At 34.4% G+C, this 16,800-nt stretch overlaps 1 protein-coding gene across 2 annotated transcripts in view; it reads right to left on the bottom strand.

Annotated features, from left to right (window-relative positions):
• Window positions 1-16,177, bottom strand: part of LOC306864933 (uncharacterized protein) — a 71,559-nt gene extending 55,382 nt beyond the window's left edge. The window contains exons 1-2 of one of the 2 annotated variants that reach the window (XM_079409236.1): window positions 16,086-16,177; window positions 9-191 (exon numbers count right to left, since the gene is read on the bottom strand). In XM_079409236.1, the coding sequence (XP_079265362.1) occupies window positions 9-183 (175 nt within the window). In that variant the 5' untranslated portion in view covers window positions 184-191; window positions 16,086-16,177. The remainder of the gene's footprint in view (window positions 1-8; window positions 192-16,085) is intronic. The other variant, XM_079409235.1, reaches the window with a different exon arrangement.
• Between the last annotated feature and the right edge of the window lie 623 nt (window positions 16,178-16,800).

Raw genomic sequence — 16,800 nt, 5'->3', positions numbered from 1 at the left:
AGACTCACCCTTCCCTTCATTGTCCAGCAGTGGGACGTAGTTCGCCTTGTCAACCGTCTCTCCGACCTGATCGTCGAAGGTCTCGGCCTCCAGCGTGGCCATAAAATCCCTCTCCACCATGTTCTCCACGTCAGGCTGAGGAACGCTGTCGGTCAGAGCGTCGGTCAAGCTCAGATCCGCCATGACTCTTACTGCAACACAAAGACAATGAGAAGAAAACACGTAGACTTAATAATCACAATAATAAGAACTACATATACTCATTAATATGTTGTATTTACTGTCATTTATGCACCGCAGCAAAAACAAATGTGTGCAGGAAACACTCTGTCATGATGTCGTCATATATTATGATGCAATCTCTTGACATCAACTGTGAGAGGGTTTAATTATTTCATCAGATACTCGTTTGATCATTTAACATGCCCATTATCAGAAGAAATCAAAGCAGCAGATAAAAAACAAGATCGTCTTGAGGGTGAAACCAACCCAAATGCACTCAGTCCTTCTTTAACTCCTTTTTTTCAAAGCCTGTGATTCATTTGCGGTGTCTTTCATAATTTGTGTCTTCCTGTGTTGTGTAATCTCAAGACTTTGCTTTTCTAATCGCAGAGATTAAAGATGTGGCGGCGGTGTAACGCAGCAGGATTACAGCTGTGGGACGGACACACACACACACACACACACACACACACACACAGAGAGAGAGATTACCGATTAAACAGAGCTATCCTGAAGCATCAGTTCAACAGGCTAAGCTGAGAATCATTTCTCCCTCATTAAAATTTAAATACACTCAATTCTTTAAAAAAAAATTTTAAATAAATAATTTAATTAATAAATGTAAAATTAATAAATTAATAAAAAAATAAATACATTTAAAATAAAATACTAAATATGTAATTATATTTAATTTTTAATTTAATTATATATTAAAATCAATAATACAAAATAATAATTTAATAACATTTAAAAAAAAAAAATATATATATATAATAAACAATAATAAAATAAAAAATAATACAATTAAGTGCACTACTACTACTACTACTATTAATAATGATAATAAAAAAATTAATAACAAAAAATAAAATAATATGAAATTAAAATAATACAATAAAAATAAAAATGCATCACATTTGAAATAAAATAAAATAGTCATTAATATTGATCTCATAAATCACAGAGCTGAGTCATATCTATCTGTCAAATCCTGGGTGGCGTCCTCTATTGGTGAGGCACCACAGTGAGGAGGACAGAATGTTCCAGAGGGAAAGAGAGGGGCTTTCAGACAGGAAGTGTGTGTGAATATTAGGTGCATGACAGCAGCGGCAGGCACTTGTGAGCTGAACTTCTCTTCTGCACTCAAGCATGCAATTGAACTCAAGACTATCATGAGGTCATTTCCTCTACTGTGGTGAGGTGACATCATCATCCTGAACTGCAGCGATCAGTCCTTCAAACCAGCAGCTAAACAAAGCCAAACCACCTGACAATAAACTTACTCCTGCTGTTTCATGACAACAACCCAGAGGTCACGATGCATCTACTATGGTTATTAGTGTGATTAATAAGCAGGATATTTATTAAACATCATATTACTGTTGTTTCATGCTTTATATAAAACATAAAAGGTGAAATGTTGTGCTGACAATGTCTGCAACATTCATGTAGCAATAAATGAAAAATAAATAAATATATGAAATACAAAATACAAATATTATCAGAAAATAAAATAAAAATAATAAAACTAAATTAAAAATGATGACAATAAATTCATTTTTAATCAAATAAAATGAAAAATTATATAAAATAAAAATGTGAAATTAAAATCAAATAAAAACTAAAACTATAAAACTAAATGAAAGAAATGACATGAAAAACAATAATAAAAAACAAATAATAAAAAGAACAATTACATTAAAATAAAATAAGCATTAATAAAATAAACTACAATAATAAAATAAATTTAAAAAACAATGTAAAAATAAAATAAACTATAAAATAATATAAAGAACAACTCAAAATAAAAAAAATAAAAAATAAACTACAAAATAAACTACAGTAAAATACATTTTAAAAACAATTTAAAAATAAAATAAAAAGAGTCAAAAGAAATGTCATTAATAACCAATTTATTTATATCATATTACTGTTGCTTTACGCTTTAAAAAAGCCTCTCGGTTATGCATTACAGTGATTTGACAACAACTAATGGGCATTTTTAGATACGACACGAATAATTCTCTCATGGCTTATTGCTTCAATTGCATATGACCTGGATTGCACAAGATCTGAGCGTCAGAGGATCAGAGAGCAGCAGTGAATCAGCAATAAACTGCGGTGCTGAGATTTTCAGCTTTAGCTACATTCACTTTCCCCCACAGCTACAAACATTATGACATTATATGACACGACTGGCTCTCCGCTGTCTTCCAGAACCTGTTCAGCTACAGTAAGCTGCAAAATAGTGTTTGTTCACTTCTCTGGAGTGAGACGCCACGACAAACAGAAGAACCGCATCTGTAACACGCTAACTCGACACCACGTAGATTCATTAATATATAACAGCAGTTCACTGCTATAGCTATAATATCACTTCAGGAAAGGCCTGGACGACTTTCAACAGGTGAGTATTTGAAAGCCAAGCTATTCAAAAAAGCAATGCTTTATCAACTTCACGAGCTCTGGTTAAAGAAATCCCATTCAGGAACAGCTCTCTGGGCCGTGAGCCTAATAAAACACAGCGGATCACATCGGAAGTCATCGTGTTTGAACAAAGGAAAGATATTGAGGGAAAAGTGGCTTGTCACAGGATGATGTGATTTGATATAGCAGGCCAGAACTAACACAACTCACTTTAACAGTCATTGTGGGGTGTTTACTATTCATTTGTCTCCAAAAATGAACAAAATCTGACCGAACCTCGGTTTGGAGGAAACATCCCCTTCTTATAAACAAATTCTAAGGCAAATAATTTTTTTTTTTTTGTTGTTGTTTTTATTTTTTTTTTTTTATCTAATCTAAATGCACCAGGGTTATTTTAATATTATTAAAATACTACTATATCTTACTAATAATTTAACTACCATATTGTTTTGATTATTTTTCAGAACATTTTTATATTTTCTGTTTTAATTTCAAAGTTTTAGTAATTTGTTTTTATTTATTCATTTTAATATGTCTACGTAGGTTTTATTCATTAGTTGTACTAATATTAGAAAAATAGAAAAAAACAACTTTAAAAGAAAATGTTTTATATATACACACACACACACACACATATACACATATACATATATATATATATATATATATTATATGCACACACATGCATGTATATATTTCAGAAGAATATGTTATATTTATATATTAAATATTTATTTATAATAGAAATTATATGAGTATAAATATAGACATGTAAATACATGTAGTTTCAAAATATATACTGTATGTGTGTATTTATATATACGTAATAGATATACACAGAACACACACATATATATTATGCAAACAAAAACTTTTATTTTAGATGAGATTATTCGCAATTAATCGTTTGACTAATATATATTTGTGTGTGTGTACGCATGTACATTTCTATATATATAAATATTTCTATAAATAAATATACATACATAGACACATTTATAGTTTATGCTTTTTTAAGCACATTTTGTTGTCGGTTTCAGGATAATCTGCAGTCATAACTGGCTTTATATTGTCTATTGTATGTCCTCATTTTTATATTTAAGTAAATGTGTTCGTTCTCCGGTCGTGTGAGGCCATTGACACAGTTAAGCCTGTGTAATCTACTGCTCTACAAACAGAGCACTGGTGTGCAAACACACACACACACACACACACACACACACACACAGGTATGCTGCTCGCACACGAGTTGAGATTGAATCGTGGGTGTGTTAAGAATCCAAACACAAACATTATCTGATCTTATTACACACACACACACACACACACACACACACACTTCAGTGACGGCATGCTTGAGAATCAGGACCTAGAGATTCATTAAATCTAATCTCTCTACAGAGAGAAATATGATTCAACGTCACCATAATTATTTTATTTCTGTTAACGCTATAAGTTTTAAAAATGGTTTTACACAACATTTCTCATTTTTAGTTTTACTTGAAGATTTGAAAGAACAATAACAAACAAATAAATAAAATAAAAAATATAAACCTATTAAAAAACTAATACAAAACAACACAATTATTCAAACTTTAACCAAAATTATGAGAAAATAAAACAACTAAACTAAAATCAAACCAATGATAATAAAATAGCACGTCTCAACTTAAAAATCATTGTTTAAATGACGAGAGCAAAAAATAAATAAATAAATAAAATCTCAGCATTAATGCAGGTTTATTATAAAAGCTTTATACGATTATCGTTGATTAAAAAAACCTAAGGGTCTGGCCTCACTTCATTAAAAATCTTCTCGTAAGAATAAAATCCTTATAAAAATATAAGAAATACATAAAAAGAACTTTCTGAATAAAAACATTGTTTAATATCTTCGCTTGATATAATTTAAAGCAGGTTTTTACATTAATTACCTGCTTGTGCTGGTGGTGTGGTCCAAAACTTCACGTCAGATGTTCTGAACGGTTAACACATCACAACTGTGCTGGTTTCTGTATTCTGGCCTCTCAAACACACATAACCCAGGTCACGCTAACCATGAATCAAACACACATCTATCCATTCTCTGTGCAGCAGTTTCGCTCCGGTCGATAATCATTTGATTGTTTTCTTCAGGGTAAATCTGCCCGCTCAATATTATTTTAGCAAACAACACCTACAGTTTAGCAAGGTCAAACAGCTGACGCACCCAACAGCATTTTTGGGCTTCTGTCTAGGTCGGCAGCACGCTAGATTTTAAGAAACAGCCGGACCGTGCCTGACATTTCTGTGCAACAAATTATCAATAACTCAAGTTTATGAAGTCTTGCATTTGTGCAGCTAAACAACAACAATCATCTCTTATTTCATATTCCCTGGTTCAGTTTCCTTCACTAACTTCTGCTTTTTTTCTGCTGATGCTCACATGTGCTAATGTGAATCTACAACCGCTGACAACATGATGGAAAGCAGCTCAAAACTTGCACTACTGTCATGGCGGAGCAACCGTTTAAAGAGAGTTAGTTAACGGTTACACTCTCAACATCTTTATGGGTCAAAGACGAGACGTCCTATTCTGGTGTTCACATGAATAAATGCAAGTAAAGTGCCTGCTTCAAGTTATTTGTGAAAATAAAATGTCAAACTATGGGTGAAACATGCTTTCATTGTAAGATACATTTACACTTATTCTGAAACGTATCTATTAAAATATATAAAATAATCAACTGATCATACTAAATGTTATTAATTATTAAAAACTTGTTGCTGACAACTGGGTAAAATTTGAGTGAATCTTTGTGGTTTGAAGAAGAGTGGTTCATGGGTAACGATATAAAAAAATGACAATTAATTAGTATTTTAGCGCTGTACTGTGAATAGTATTTTAATGCCATCTAGTCATTATTTTTCTAAATACCGTATGCATGGCAATATATATGAATGATATACTGTATGAACTATTGTTACGCTGAATGACAATAAAATGAAAATAAAAAGTATGAGTGTCATTATTTTTTGCTCTGAATAAATAAATAAATGTTGTGAAAGCTGTTTTAAACTTTGTTTTGATGACTGAAAACCCCATCTGGCTGAATAACAACAAGGGATGTAACGATTAACCGAGAGCCGGTTGAAAACCGATTCAAACGTGTGACGATTTAAATCGCTTGAGATGCTAAACAAATCACGATTAAATTAGGGGTAGGAGTTTATGTGAATGTATGTCTGAGGGGAACTTACTGTCTTTAGAAAAGTTTAGATGGTATTTTTTCTTTTCATCTTTCATCATCAGTATAATGCATATTAAAGTTCATAAGTGCAGGAAACCAAGGAAGGAAATGCTTAAAGCGCCACCTGCTGGCAGAGACTGAATCTGCGTCTCATTCAGCTCGTCTGCTGTTTCGGTTTCATGCAGATAGTTTTTATGCATAGTTTCACAAAACTGAAGCCAGACCATTCTGTTTTTGCTTTGCAAAATTATACAATCTAATTTAGATTAAAAACTGCTCATGTTGCATGCATGCAGCATCTTTGTTTGGATCATGATTAAAATGCAGTGGTTGCCTCTAATTTTAAATGGAAAGAGCACAAACAAAGCCTTATTTTCTTTATATGAGGAGATTTCTTTTATTTGTGTTATTCATTTGATTTGGGGCTTGTTTTAAAATTTCAAATTTAGTTTGTTATATACATTTACATTGTATTTAAATGTTGTTATTTAGCAGATGCGTTTATCCAAAGCCACTTACAAATGAGGACAATAGAAGCAATCAAAACCAACAAAAGAACAATAATATGCAAGTGCTATATTAGTATATTATTGTAGTGTGGTTTCAATTTCACAAAGAAACATGCAGCATTTTGTCCAAGCAATAATAAAAGGACTCATTTCATTTATAATTTGTCTTGAATCTCATTTCGTAAAAAATTAATCGTGAATCGAATCAAATGGTAAGTTGAGTGAATCGTTACATCCCTAATAACAACACATATGACATGAATATGCAATGTGCACTTGTAATGCATTGGTCTGTGTTTGTGTACTGGTGTGTGACTGTGTGTGTGTGTCTGTGTGTATATGAGCGTGATCCTAGGTTTAGAGAAGTATTGGACTGACTCAAACACACACACACACACACACACAGTCTCTGTGCTTTATCACAGTCTGCACAAAGCCAGCATTCACCTGTCTCCCCCTCACCTTGCTCTGGGTCATCTACTGACCCTTACCCAGCTGCAGTCAATGATCAACACATCTGAACTGCTCTCTAATGACTATGGCCCATTTCACACAGCTGTGAGAAAATCAAACAATGAGTCACTCAAGTCTGTGTGTCACTTGACTCTAAAGCCCAAAACACACTGCAATCCTATCACTGCATGTCACTCTGTGCAACATGGATATAATAAACTTGTCTATGACGTGTGTGTAGACTGTATGATGATGACACCCATTGACGCACGTTTCTATAGAAGAATAAAACGTCATCAGCATGTGCTAGTGGTAAACAAAGAGCATAATAAATCACGATTTAGCAGTTGTATTTTTAATGTGTGCTGAAAAAGTAGAAGCAGCGAAAGAGGAAAAGCTTGAGGTAAACAGTTTTATGTTTTAGCGCCATGTCGCGTTGATTTCATGTCGCATTTTTATTGGTTGGTCAATAAATATGGATCGTAACAGCAAACACTGTACATGAGCAAAGTAAGAAGTACAATATAAAAAATAAAACGTGAGCAGAGTACACAAATACCAAATTTAAAACGGAAACAAAAATTATTATTATACCAATTTTCCAGTGTTCATACAAATAATTGAAATCAAAGCTAAAACTTAATTAGCACTTATTTTGAACACTATTCACACACACACACACAAAATCAACTCTGAGAATCCATTAACAAGTCTTTCTGCCTGATAATCACTTAAGTGTGAATGGTTGTTGCCAAGTGCACATAATGGCCTTAATATGCTCTTAAAAGAAATCAAATGATTTGTGATCACAAGTTTGCACATGTAAGATATTTCACAATGACTTAGAATGTGGCTCATCAAATCAGTTGTTAGAGTATAATCCATTTCTATCTCATAAACTTGGTAAAACTCAAAATACTGACATGCTCTTATTACTGCTGAAGACAAAAGTGAGTCCTCTTCTCCTCAGCCCTTCCCCTTTAATGATACTAGACACAAACGGTGTCCATTCCACTGAGCGCTTTATGAAAACACACGGCCAGGCCCTGAAACACAACACTGTCACACTGTCTGTTGCATGTCTTTACAGAGCCAGCCGGTGTAAAAATAAAACCGGTTCAGAGAAAGCATGTTACGATCTCTTCCTCTTGACCTCATGTTTCCACATCTACACACAGATCTGACTGACTGTAGATCCAAAAATAATCAGCACACGTCTGCATCTGCATACAAAATGATGCACAAGAAACTGCAAAGTTCAGCCAATTCAAGAGCTCATTAACTCATCATATAAACGAAGAACAATATACAGAAGAACAGGGGGGGGGGGGCATTGCACAGTAGTTTTGAAGTTCCATATTACTTCCCCAATTGTTTGATTTATTTATTTAGTTAGTTTTTATTTATTTATTTATTTATTTAGTTAGTTAGTTTTTATTTTGATTTATTTATTTAGAATCTCCAATTAATTGATTTTATTAAAAAAGAAAAATAATAATTTTACATGCATATATAAATATAATCGTTAATTAATTTAATGGAAATTAATCGTTTAGATTAATCAATTAATCGATAAATTAGTTGATAGATTAATAAAAATAAAAATAGTCGTTAGTGGCAGCCCTAGTCCAAACTCTGGACTCATTTAGAAATTGCTAGTAAATTTCACAAATTATTATTGCAAGAAACATATTTAATTAAACAAAATTTCGAAGGAGACAGAATTCAACTTTTTTCTTTTTGCAGTTTAGGTGTGTCTCCTCTGCAGATGGAGCTGATGAGATACAACGAGGGACAAATTAGTGAGAAATTTCCCTGAGAGCGGTAATTCAATAACACAGTCATTCTGCCATGCGCTTCAGTCTCAAGTGAACATTAATATGAACTGCAACAGCCATTAGCATAATCATGCATTTTGTTTCTGAACAGATTTACATATGGAAAACACACATGCATGCGGTGCATTGGGTTCGTTCTGTGTCCGCAGTCTCCTTCACAGGGACACGGCATGAGCTAATGACGAGCTGCCAGTGTGTTTGTGCGCAGTCAGCTCAGAGAAAGTGTCTCTCCCTTCAGCCAGAAGCGCTGGATCCGTGTCAATTCTCCCAGCGTGTGTGACCTCTGACGGGCGGCAGTATTGATCCACACATGGACCGAGAAACACCACAAACACTGCGGCCCAAGCTCAAAACATGCAATTCAGAAGCGATTTACAATTCAAATATTTCTACAACATGATAAAAAATGATTTGATTTGATTGAAAAGATTACCTTGTTTTTCAAAAAATACAATTTCAGTCCTGCTACTTAAAAACTGCATGCTTGCTTCAATGCTTTGCTGCTTCTTGGTAATTATTTGTCAAATTTACTAGCAATTTACAAAGTGAAAATTGTTTTAATATATTTTTTAAAAGTTGTAAACAAAGATTATCAAACCACGTTTCACAAGAAAAACACTTTCATTTTTGCTATTTAACTGCATTTATAAATATTTAATGTAAAGTTACTTACCTTTTTTGTAATTATTTGTGAATTTTACTAGTAATACGGAGCGAAAATTGTTTAAACAAAAATAAATTAGATTACTATTGTAGCAGGTTTTTTTTTTATTGATCCAATATTTTACTTTCTGTTTCTTTGCAATTATTTGTGAAATTTACAAGTCATTTTCAAGGAAAATTTTGATTTAACACTGAATTATTTTTCAAATAAAACAGACCATCCGAATAAGTTTTTAACACCAATTTATTTAATTTTTCATTATCTTTTTTTTTTTTTAAGTTGTAAACATTACAAGATAATTGCAGTAGGTTTTACAAGAAAATACTACTTCAGTCTTTCTAATTAATTCAATGTGTTACTCTGCATTTCTTTGTAATTATTTTTACTTTGTCAATTTAACAGATTATACGTTTTAAATGTTAAATATTTTAAAAGACAAATAGGCCTACTATTTCATTAATGCTACTTACACAACTTTCAGTGTACCCACAATCCCCTGCATTTAAACGTTCAAATCATGCTGTTTTTTCTCTTTTTTTGGCTGTACCACTTAGAGTGAATCAGAATGGATGTGCTTAACGACTCGTTTGATCTTTGGTGTCGTCTGACAGGTTCGCCTGGAAGGAAGGTGAAAGTGAAGCAGAGATCAGTGAGTTTTTGATGAATGATAAGCAGTACAATCTTCAATGGAATATGAATAACACTGGTGTGTAGGGCTGTAACGTCCCAGTCGATTAGTCGATTAATTGGTCGATATGGTCTGGTTCGACCAAAAATCGGATTGGTCGATTTTTTGCCGCGCTCATTTCATCAGTTTGGCCGCGCTCATTTCATCAGGTGGAAAGCACTAATTGCTAATGGGGGTGTTTTCAGAGCACCCCTGTTTCACAGGTAACAGTCTGTTTTCAGAACACCCCCATTGTTTTCACTTTTTTTGGATTAGCCCAACCCACTGGAGAAGAGAGACAGATAAGTAGGCTTTAGAAGGTTTGATGCTGAATATTATTTATTTAATAATAAGCTACTGTAAAAACAAGAAGCTAGCTCCTTCCAAAGAACCAGTGTTAATTTCGTTAACGAAGAGGACGACGAAAAATATTCGTTAACGAACCTTTTTTCTGTGACTAAGACGAGAAGTTGACGAGATAAAATTAATATCTGATGATAAAAACTATGACGAAATGTATGCGCGTCTTCGTTAACGAGACGAGACGGGACTAAAATGTTATTTGAGGACTACCGGACATTCAAAATACATCCTATAGGCTAAGTTGACTGTCTTGTCTTTTAAAATGTGCGTCCCTGTCACTGGATCGCAATCAGATGAGGGGCGTTTGTATATCTCACAGTATGGCAGCCCCAGTGGGCGGATACGCTACCAAAACGCAAACTAGCGATCTGAAACAATGGCCTCAGCAACTGAATGGTTATAGGGATAGGGTGACCAGACATCCCGTTTTTCCCAGGAGTCACAATTCGTTGTTGATTAACTTAAAGTTAGTGAAGGCGCGATAGGCGGAATCACTCTGATAGAAGTGCTCCACTTTCTCAGTTCTCACACAGCGCGCGATCAGTTCTCAGTTCTCACAATATTGCGCAATTGCGCTGTGCCCACTGTTTGTGTTAGTTTTGAGCCTAAGATGCTTTATTTTTCAGTTATGCACTTTATTTGGTTTCTGCTCTTGTTTGTTTAATAAATATTCTTTTTTTATTAAAGTGGACGCGCCTTTTGTGTTTATTAAGAGTAAAAGCTTTAAGTCTATTCGTGTCTCAGCCGCGAAGCTGAGCTCTTATCTTCAGCCTCGCTCTGTGCGAGCTGCGCAGAGCGGCTGAAATGATAGTGTCTGACAGTTGTACTTATAACATATGACAAAAATAATTTTCTAAATTATGTTGCACATTCCTCAAAAGTTCTTGTGATATCACTAGTTGACAACATAGTACTGTTTTCAGAAATCACAGGCTGTGATATTGCGCAGGTGCACGTGATGCACCGCTGTCAGAGACGACAGACTCGTGTGTCAGACTCATTTCAGTGCAAAATAATTAGGTCAAAAACGATTTAATATACTGCAAATAGCCTATTAGTTTTTTATGTTTATTTATAATTAATTTAGGCAGACAACAAGGCTACCAAGTACTGAGCACAGTGCGTATCTAATTAATGTAACGTACGTTTTTTTTTCTCCACAACGTCATTTTTAGTCGATTTTTAGTCGAAAGTTTCAGGACTTCAGTCGACCAAGATTTTCTTTGGTTGATTACAGCCCTACTGGTGTGCCGACTCCTTATGAACCTGCATGTTTCAAAGGTCATCAAGCTTATTATCTTTGAAAGATCTGTTTGAGACACTAAGTACCAGATAAATAGCAACTGCTCATTTTACATAATCATCAGATGAGGCCTTTCTGTCTATGGTTAGAATAAACAGCAAAAATGACCAGGGTCCACTTACAACAAACTTAAAATTAAGATAAACTTTAGTTATAAATGTAAGGGTATTATCACTAAGGTTTTTCTTAAATTAAGGGGTTTGATGCAACCAGTTGGTGACAGACCAAACAAAAAACAGTTACTATTAAATGACTGTTGCACTAAAGTCAGTCCTGACAACAGTTCTCATTAACTTCAGTCTGAAAGCTAAATTAAGACTGGAAGCTACGATCACCCATGTCTTTTCACTCAGTCATATGTTCTGTTCATTACGTCTGTCTCAAATCTCTCTCTCCTCTCTGACCGGCTTGATAATGGTGATTTTGGAGATTTCCCAGCGGATGATTGTGCGTAAAGCTCTGAGATCGTCCCGCTGCGGGCCGTCAGAGATTACAGATCACCAGGGTCTTCATGTGCACTAATCTATCACATTTATTCAACATGACGCTACGGGGCAAATACAATCCAGAACATTCAACTAATAAACTGAACATAAACATGCACAATTATTATATTTATCCACACTGGCAAGTTCTTTAAGAAAATAAGGATGCATGCACAAAACTAAAATAAAAGTTTATTTTTGTTTTATGCCCAAATATGCACATATAATTTTTTAACAAAATTGTGAATAAATACAGTACAATGTTATTGTTTTTGAGAAAAAAATACAATCAAACTAATATTAATAACTGTTTATTTTTAAATTTACGAATGTATAACACAAAATAAGTTAAATAAATAAGTTAATAAAAAATATGCAAACAAAAGTATAAAGAAATAATTAAATACGCCCTGCTATTATGTGCTTTGAATATTTAGGGGGACAAAAAAAAAATAAACAAACAATAACATTTACATGGAACCATACACTAAAAACTTTAATTAATAAATAAATAAATAAATACAAATTAAACAAATTATGCAAAATATAAAAATTTTAAAAATATTAAATTCAGAAAATGCTAGTGAATTTCACAAACAATTACAAAGAAACAGCAAGTAACATTAATTTAACATGAAATTTTCATGTGAATTTTCTTATAAAACATACTCCAATGATCTTTGTTTTATTTACCACTTGGATTTTTTATTTATTTATTTTATTTTAACTGTGAGTTATGGAAAACTAAAAAGACTAACCAGTGTTCCAACATTCAGACAAAACAAACACAGGTAATTACCCGTTTTAATCATTTGAATGCTGGTTGGTGAAATAGGACGTATATTTCTGGGCTGTCAGAAAAACACTTAACTAATACATTATTCATGAGACACTCCTTAGCTCCACCCACAATGCCATGGAAACAAAGAGCCACACCAACAGCTGAAGATGAAGCTATATAAAACCACAAAGAAATGCAAGAAACTGAGTCAAATGAACATCTATCAGGACATTTACATTGAAGACTCTTCTGCTCACCAAGGCTGCATTTATTTGATCATAATTCCACTAAAAACTGCTAAATTTATTGCAATTTAAAAGAACCATTTGTTATTTGAATATATTTTAATCTGCAATTTATTCTTTTGATGCAAAGCTGAGTTTTTAGCGTCATTACTCCAGTCTTCAGTGTCACATGGTCCTTCAGAGATCATTTTAATGAGTTATTCTTATATATAAGCATTAGAATGACCCGCACAGTTTACATAATAACATGCCGGCGGATCAATCTCTCCAATTACATACACGCCAACAGCCACTGATTCGGTTTCTCTCTCTGAATCCGTCAGGAAGAGTGGGCGTGGTTTTGTGACTCAGCGATCCTTACACACACACACACACACACACACACACACACACACACACACACACACACACACACACACACACACACACACAGGCTGTTTTATTTACACCTTCATTGGAGCAGAAGTCTCTAAGAAGACTATCAAATCACTGAACGACGATCTCTTCTTTGAAAACTATCTGACACACAAAAAAAAGAAGCTCCTACAATGAATCTCATATAAAAAAACCCTTCTCCTTTCACTTCCTCATGCAGGTTATGAGTATGACACAGTTTATGAGCTATATCAGTGTGTAGATGATAAAACCTAATGCTGAACTACCCATGAATCACGCAAGGACACTTCAGTAGAAGCCAAAAACTAACAAAACCGGATGAGTCCAGTTAGCTGTGACCCGGCTGCATGGAATTCAAGCAAAAAACATTCAAATAAGTCATTCATAAACAATGCAAATTCATTCATAAAGCTCACCTGTGAAGTGTAACTCAATATTGGCTGATCTCTTGACTCACAAACGGCCTGTGCGTTACAATGAGGTCCCATTAGTTCATGCATTAACTAGGATTAAGTAATATTGAGCAATACATTTGTTGCAGCATGTATTAATCTGTGTTAACATACTAAAAATACAACTGCTTACTGTCAGACCATATTAGATCAAGGTACATTAAGAGAATTGTACACCCAAATGAAAACTTGCTGAAAATGTGCTCACCCTCAGGCCATCCAAGATTGTAGTTTATGAAAACAGATTTGGAGAAATGTAGCATTGCATCAGTGTCTCAGCAATGGATGCTCTGCAGTGAATGGGTGCCGTCAGAATGAGAGTCTGATAAAAACATCACAATCATTCACAAGTAATCCACACCACCTCATTCTGACGGCACCCATTCACTGCAGAGGATCCACTGGTGAGCAAGTGATGCGATGCTACATTTCTCCAAATCTGATGAAGAAACCAACTCATCTACATCTAAAATATACAAATAAGATGCCTGAGAAACATCTGCATGTCTAAAGCCTTTAATGTAATACACAACTAACAACATGATGAGCAAAAATAAACACAATCAAGAATCAGACAAAGCATAATAGTGCTTATTAAACCATGGGTCAGAGGTCAGTTCTGGTTGGGCTGCAGACAGAGGGGGAAAATCAATGCTAAATTCAAATAATAAAATGCCACTAACCATGCAATCATGCATAACTAGGATAGCAAAATCTCTACTTTTATAAAAGGAAGGAAATGCTCTTCCTGTATCTTAAATATCTGGCATGTGTTAAATCAAACTCAGACTGTAAGTGTGAATTAATCTGTCACTAGGCAGAAGACAAATTAGACCGATGCAACATGGAAAGACTGTTTGATGTTTTCTCAATCAATCAAAAAAAAAAAAAGCTTTGATTTATTTTTCAATAATAAGTCCTTAACATCTTTCTACTCTGAATATTATGACAAAGCACAAAAAAGAAACCTACTACAGGCCATAGATTAATTCAAATTTACTGAACAATGTATCTAAATGATTAGAAAACTCCATATTAAAAAATGTACAAGATGTTTATCTGGATATCTATAATCTATATTGCAGAACCTCACAGTAACTTATAAAGCATCAAACTGAGCTGAATGCATGACAAGGAAGACAACACCAATAAAACAAAGGCAGTAACAGTAGACATGCATGTATTGCACAAAGCAGTTGACAGGTTTTTGGCACAAATTGCATGCCGTACCAATATGTGAGCATGTACAAATGTCGGTTGCCTGGTTGTGTGTGTGTGTGTGTGTGTGTGTGTGTGTGTGTGTCCTGTAATCCTCTGATGCTTGTGTCACATCTAAATCCTCAGCAGGATGGATCATATAGGATTCAGCTCAAACACACAACAAACTCCTCAGAAAGATGAATTATGACAAACTGATGGACAGAAAGCGGTTCATATCTCATCTGATGCCTTTGCTATGATCTCCACAGAAACTTATTCTGCTAAAAATACATCTGAATCATTCACTGATTATCCAAGTCTGTCAGAAAAAAATTAGGAAATGCTGAATAATTAATATTCCTGGTCAATATATGAGTGAAGTCATATATTGTGCGACAGGCCACACACACACACACACACACACAACTATACTAACAAATACACAACTCCCAGGTCACATACAGAATCAAAAACAACAGTTTCAAGCTTGAATTGATCTGAAATCAGCAGCAGGTCTGATAGATCGACAGTAAGATTATCTTAATCAATCAATCTGATCAGAATTATGTCAAATCAACGGAATCAGTTATTTTAACACACTTACACAAGTTTCACAAGGAGTTAGTCTGTCAAACCAGCTGCTCAGAAACACAGACTCAGACAGACAGGAAAATAAATAAATTAGCAGACAGACAGACAAATAAATAAATAAATTAGCAGACAGTTCTGTCAGCAGTGTCACTGACCCACGAGAACCGCCCTCAGCGCGCACAAACTCCCGCCTCACTCTGTCTACGGATCAACTTAATTATAAAGTAGAGTTAACAGATTTTATTAAGTTTATTCTCACCGTTTCCGTTGATTTCCGAGAGTTTTCCGCGCGTGTGTCGGTGTCACGGCCTCGCGCTGATCCGCCCTGCGCTCTTCACTGACCGCACACACACGTCACCGCCCTCTGACACTCTCAGCCAATCGCAGGCCAGAAACGGCAGACGGACAGCCGTGTCAGCCAATCACGGCGCGGACGGAGCGTCTTCGCGTCTGATGCCGCCTGTCCAACTGGCGCACTTTTGATAGACACGCGGCGCGTCCAATCAGTGAGTTTGACTCCTTATACGGGCCAATGGCGAGCCAATGAAAATGAATCAAATAAAAATCTTATTTATTCATTTTATTTCATCGTTTTAAATATACGTTCAGTAATTGATCTGTTACTGACCTTATTGTAAATGCATACATAATTTTAAAAGATATACGTGTATAATACAATTTAATATAATATTACATTTTAATTTAAATTTGGTCTCATGAATGTGAAATATTAATTTAAAATCTACAAAACCTTCCACATTTTTAGTTTTACTCAATACTCTGTAATATTGTTTGCATAACTAAACAATACCCAGATCACTGCATGAAGAATTAAACTAAAATCACTGCTGAGAATTCCCGGATGATTAAATGTCGCCATCTAGTGGACAAATCAAAGCTATGTGAAAGAATTTAGTAATTTGCTCTGTTTTATACTGGTTTAATGAGTCTCTATAAATACAGTTTGTTTAATA

This window comes from Barbus barbus, assembly GCF_936440315.1.
Source record: "Barbus barbus genome assembly, chromosome: 46".
Classification (NCBI taxonomy): domain Eukaryota; kingdom Metazoa; phylum Chordata; class Actinopteri; order Cypriniformes; family Cyprinidae; genus Barbus; species Barbus barbus.
The sequence above is the reverse complement of the archived record's forward strand: the minus strand, read 5'-3'. Positions and strand labels throughout refer to the sequence as shown.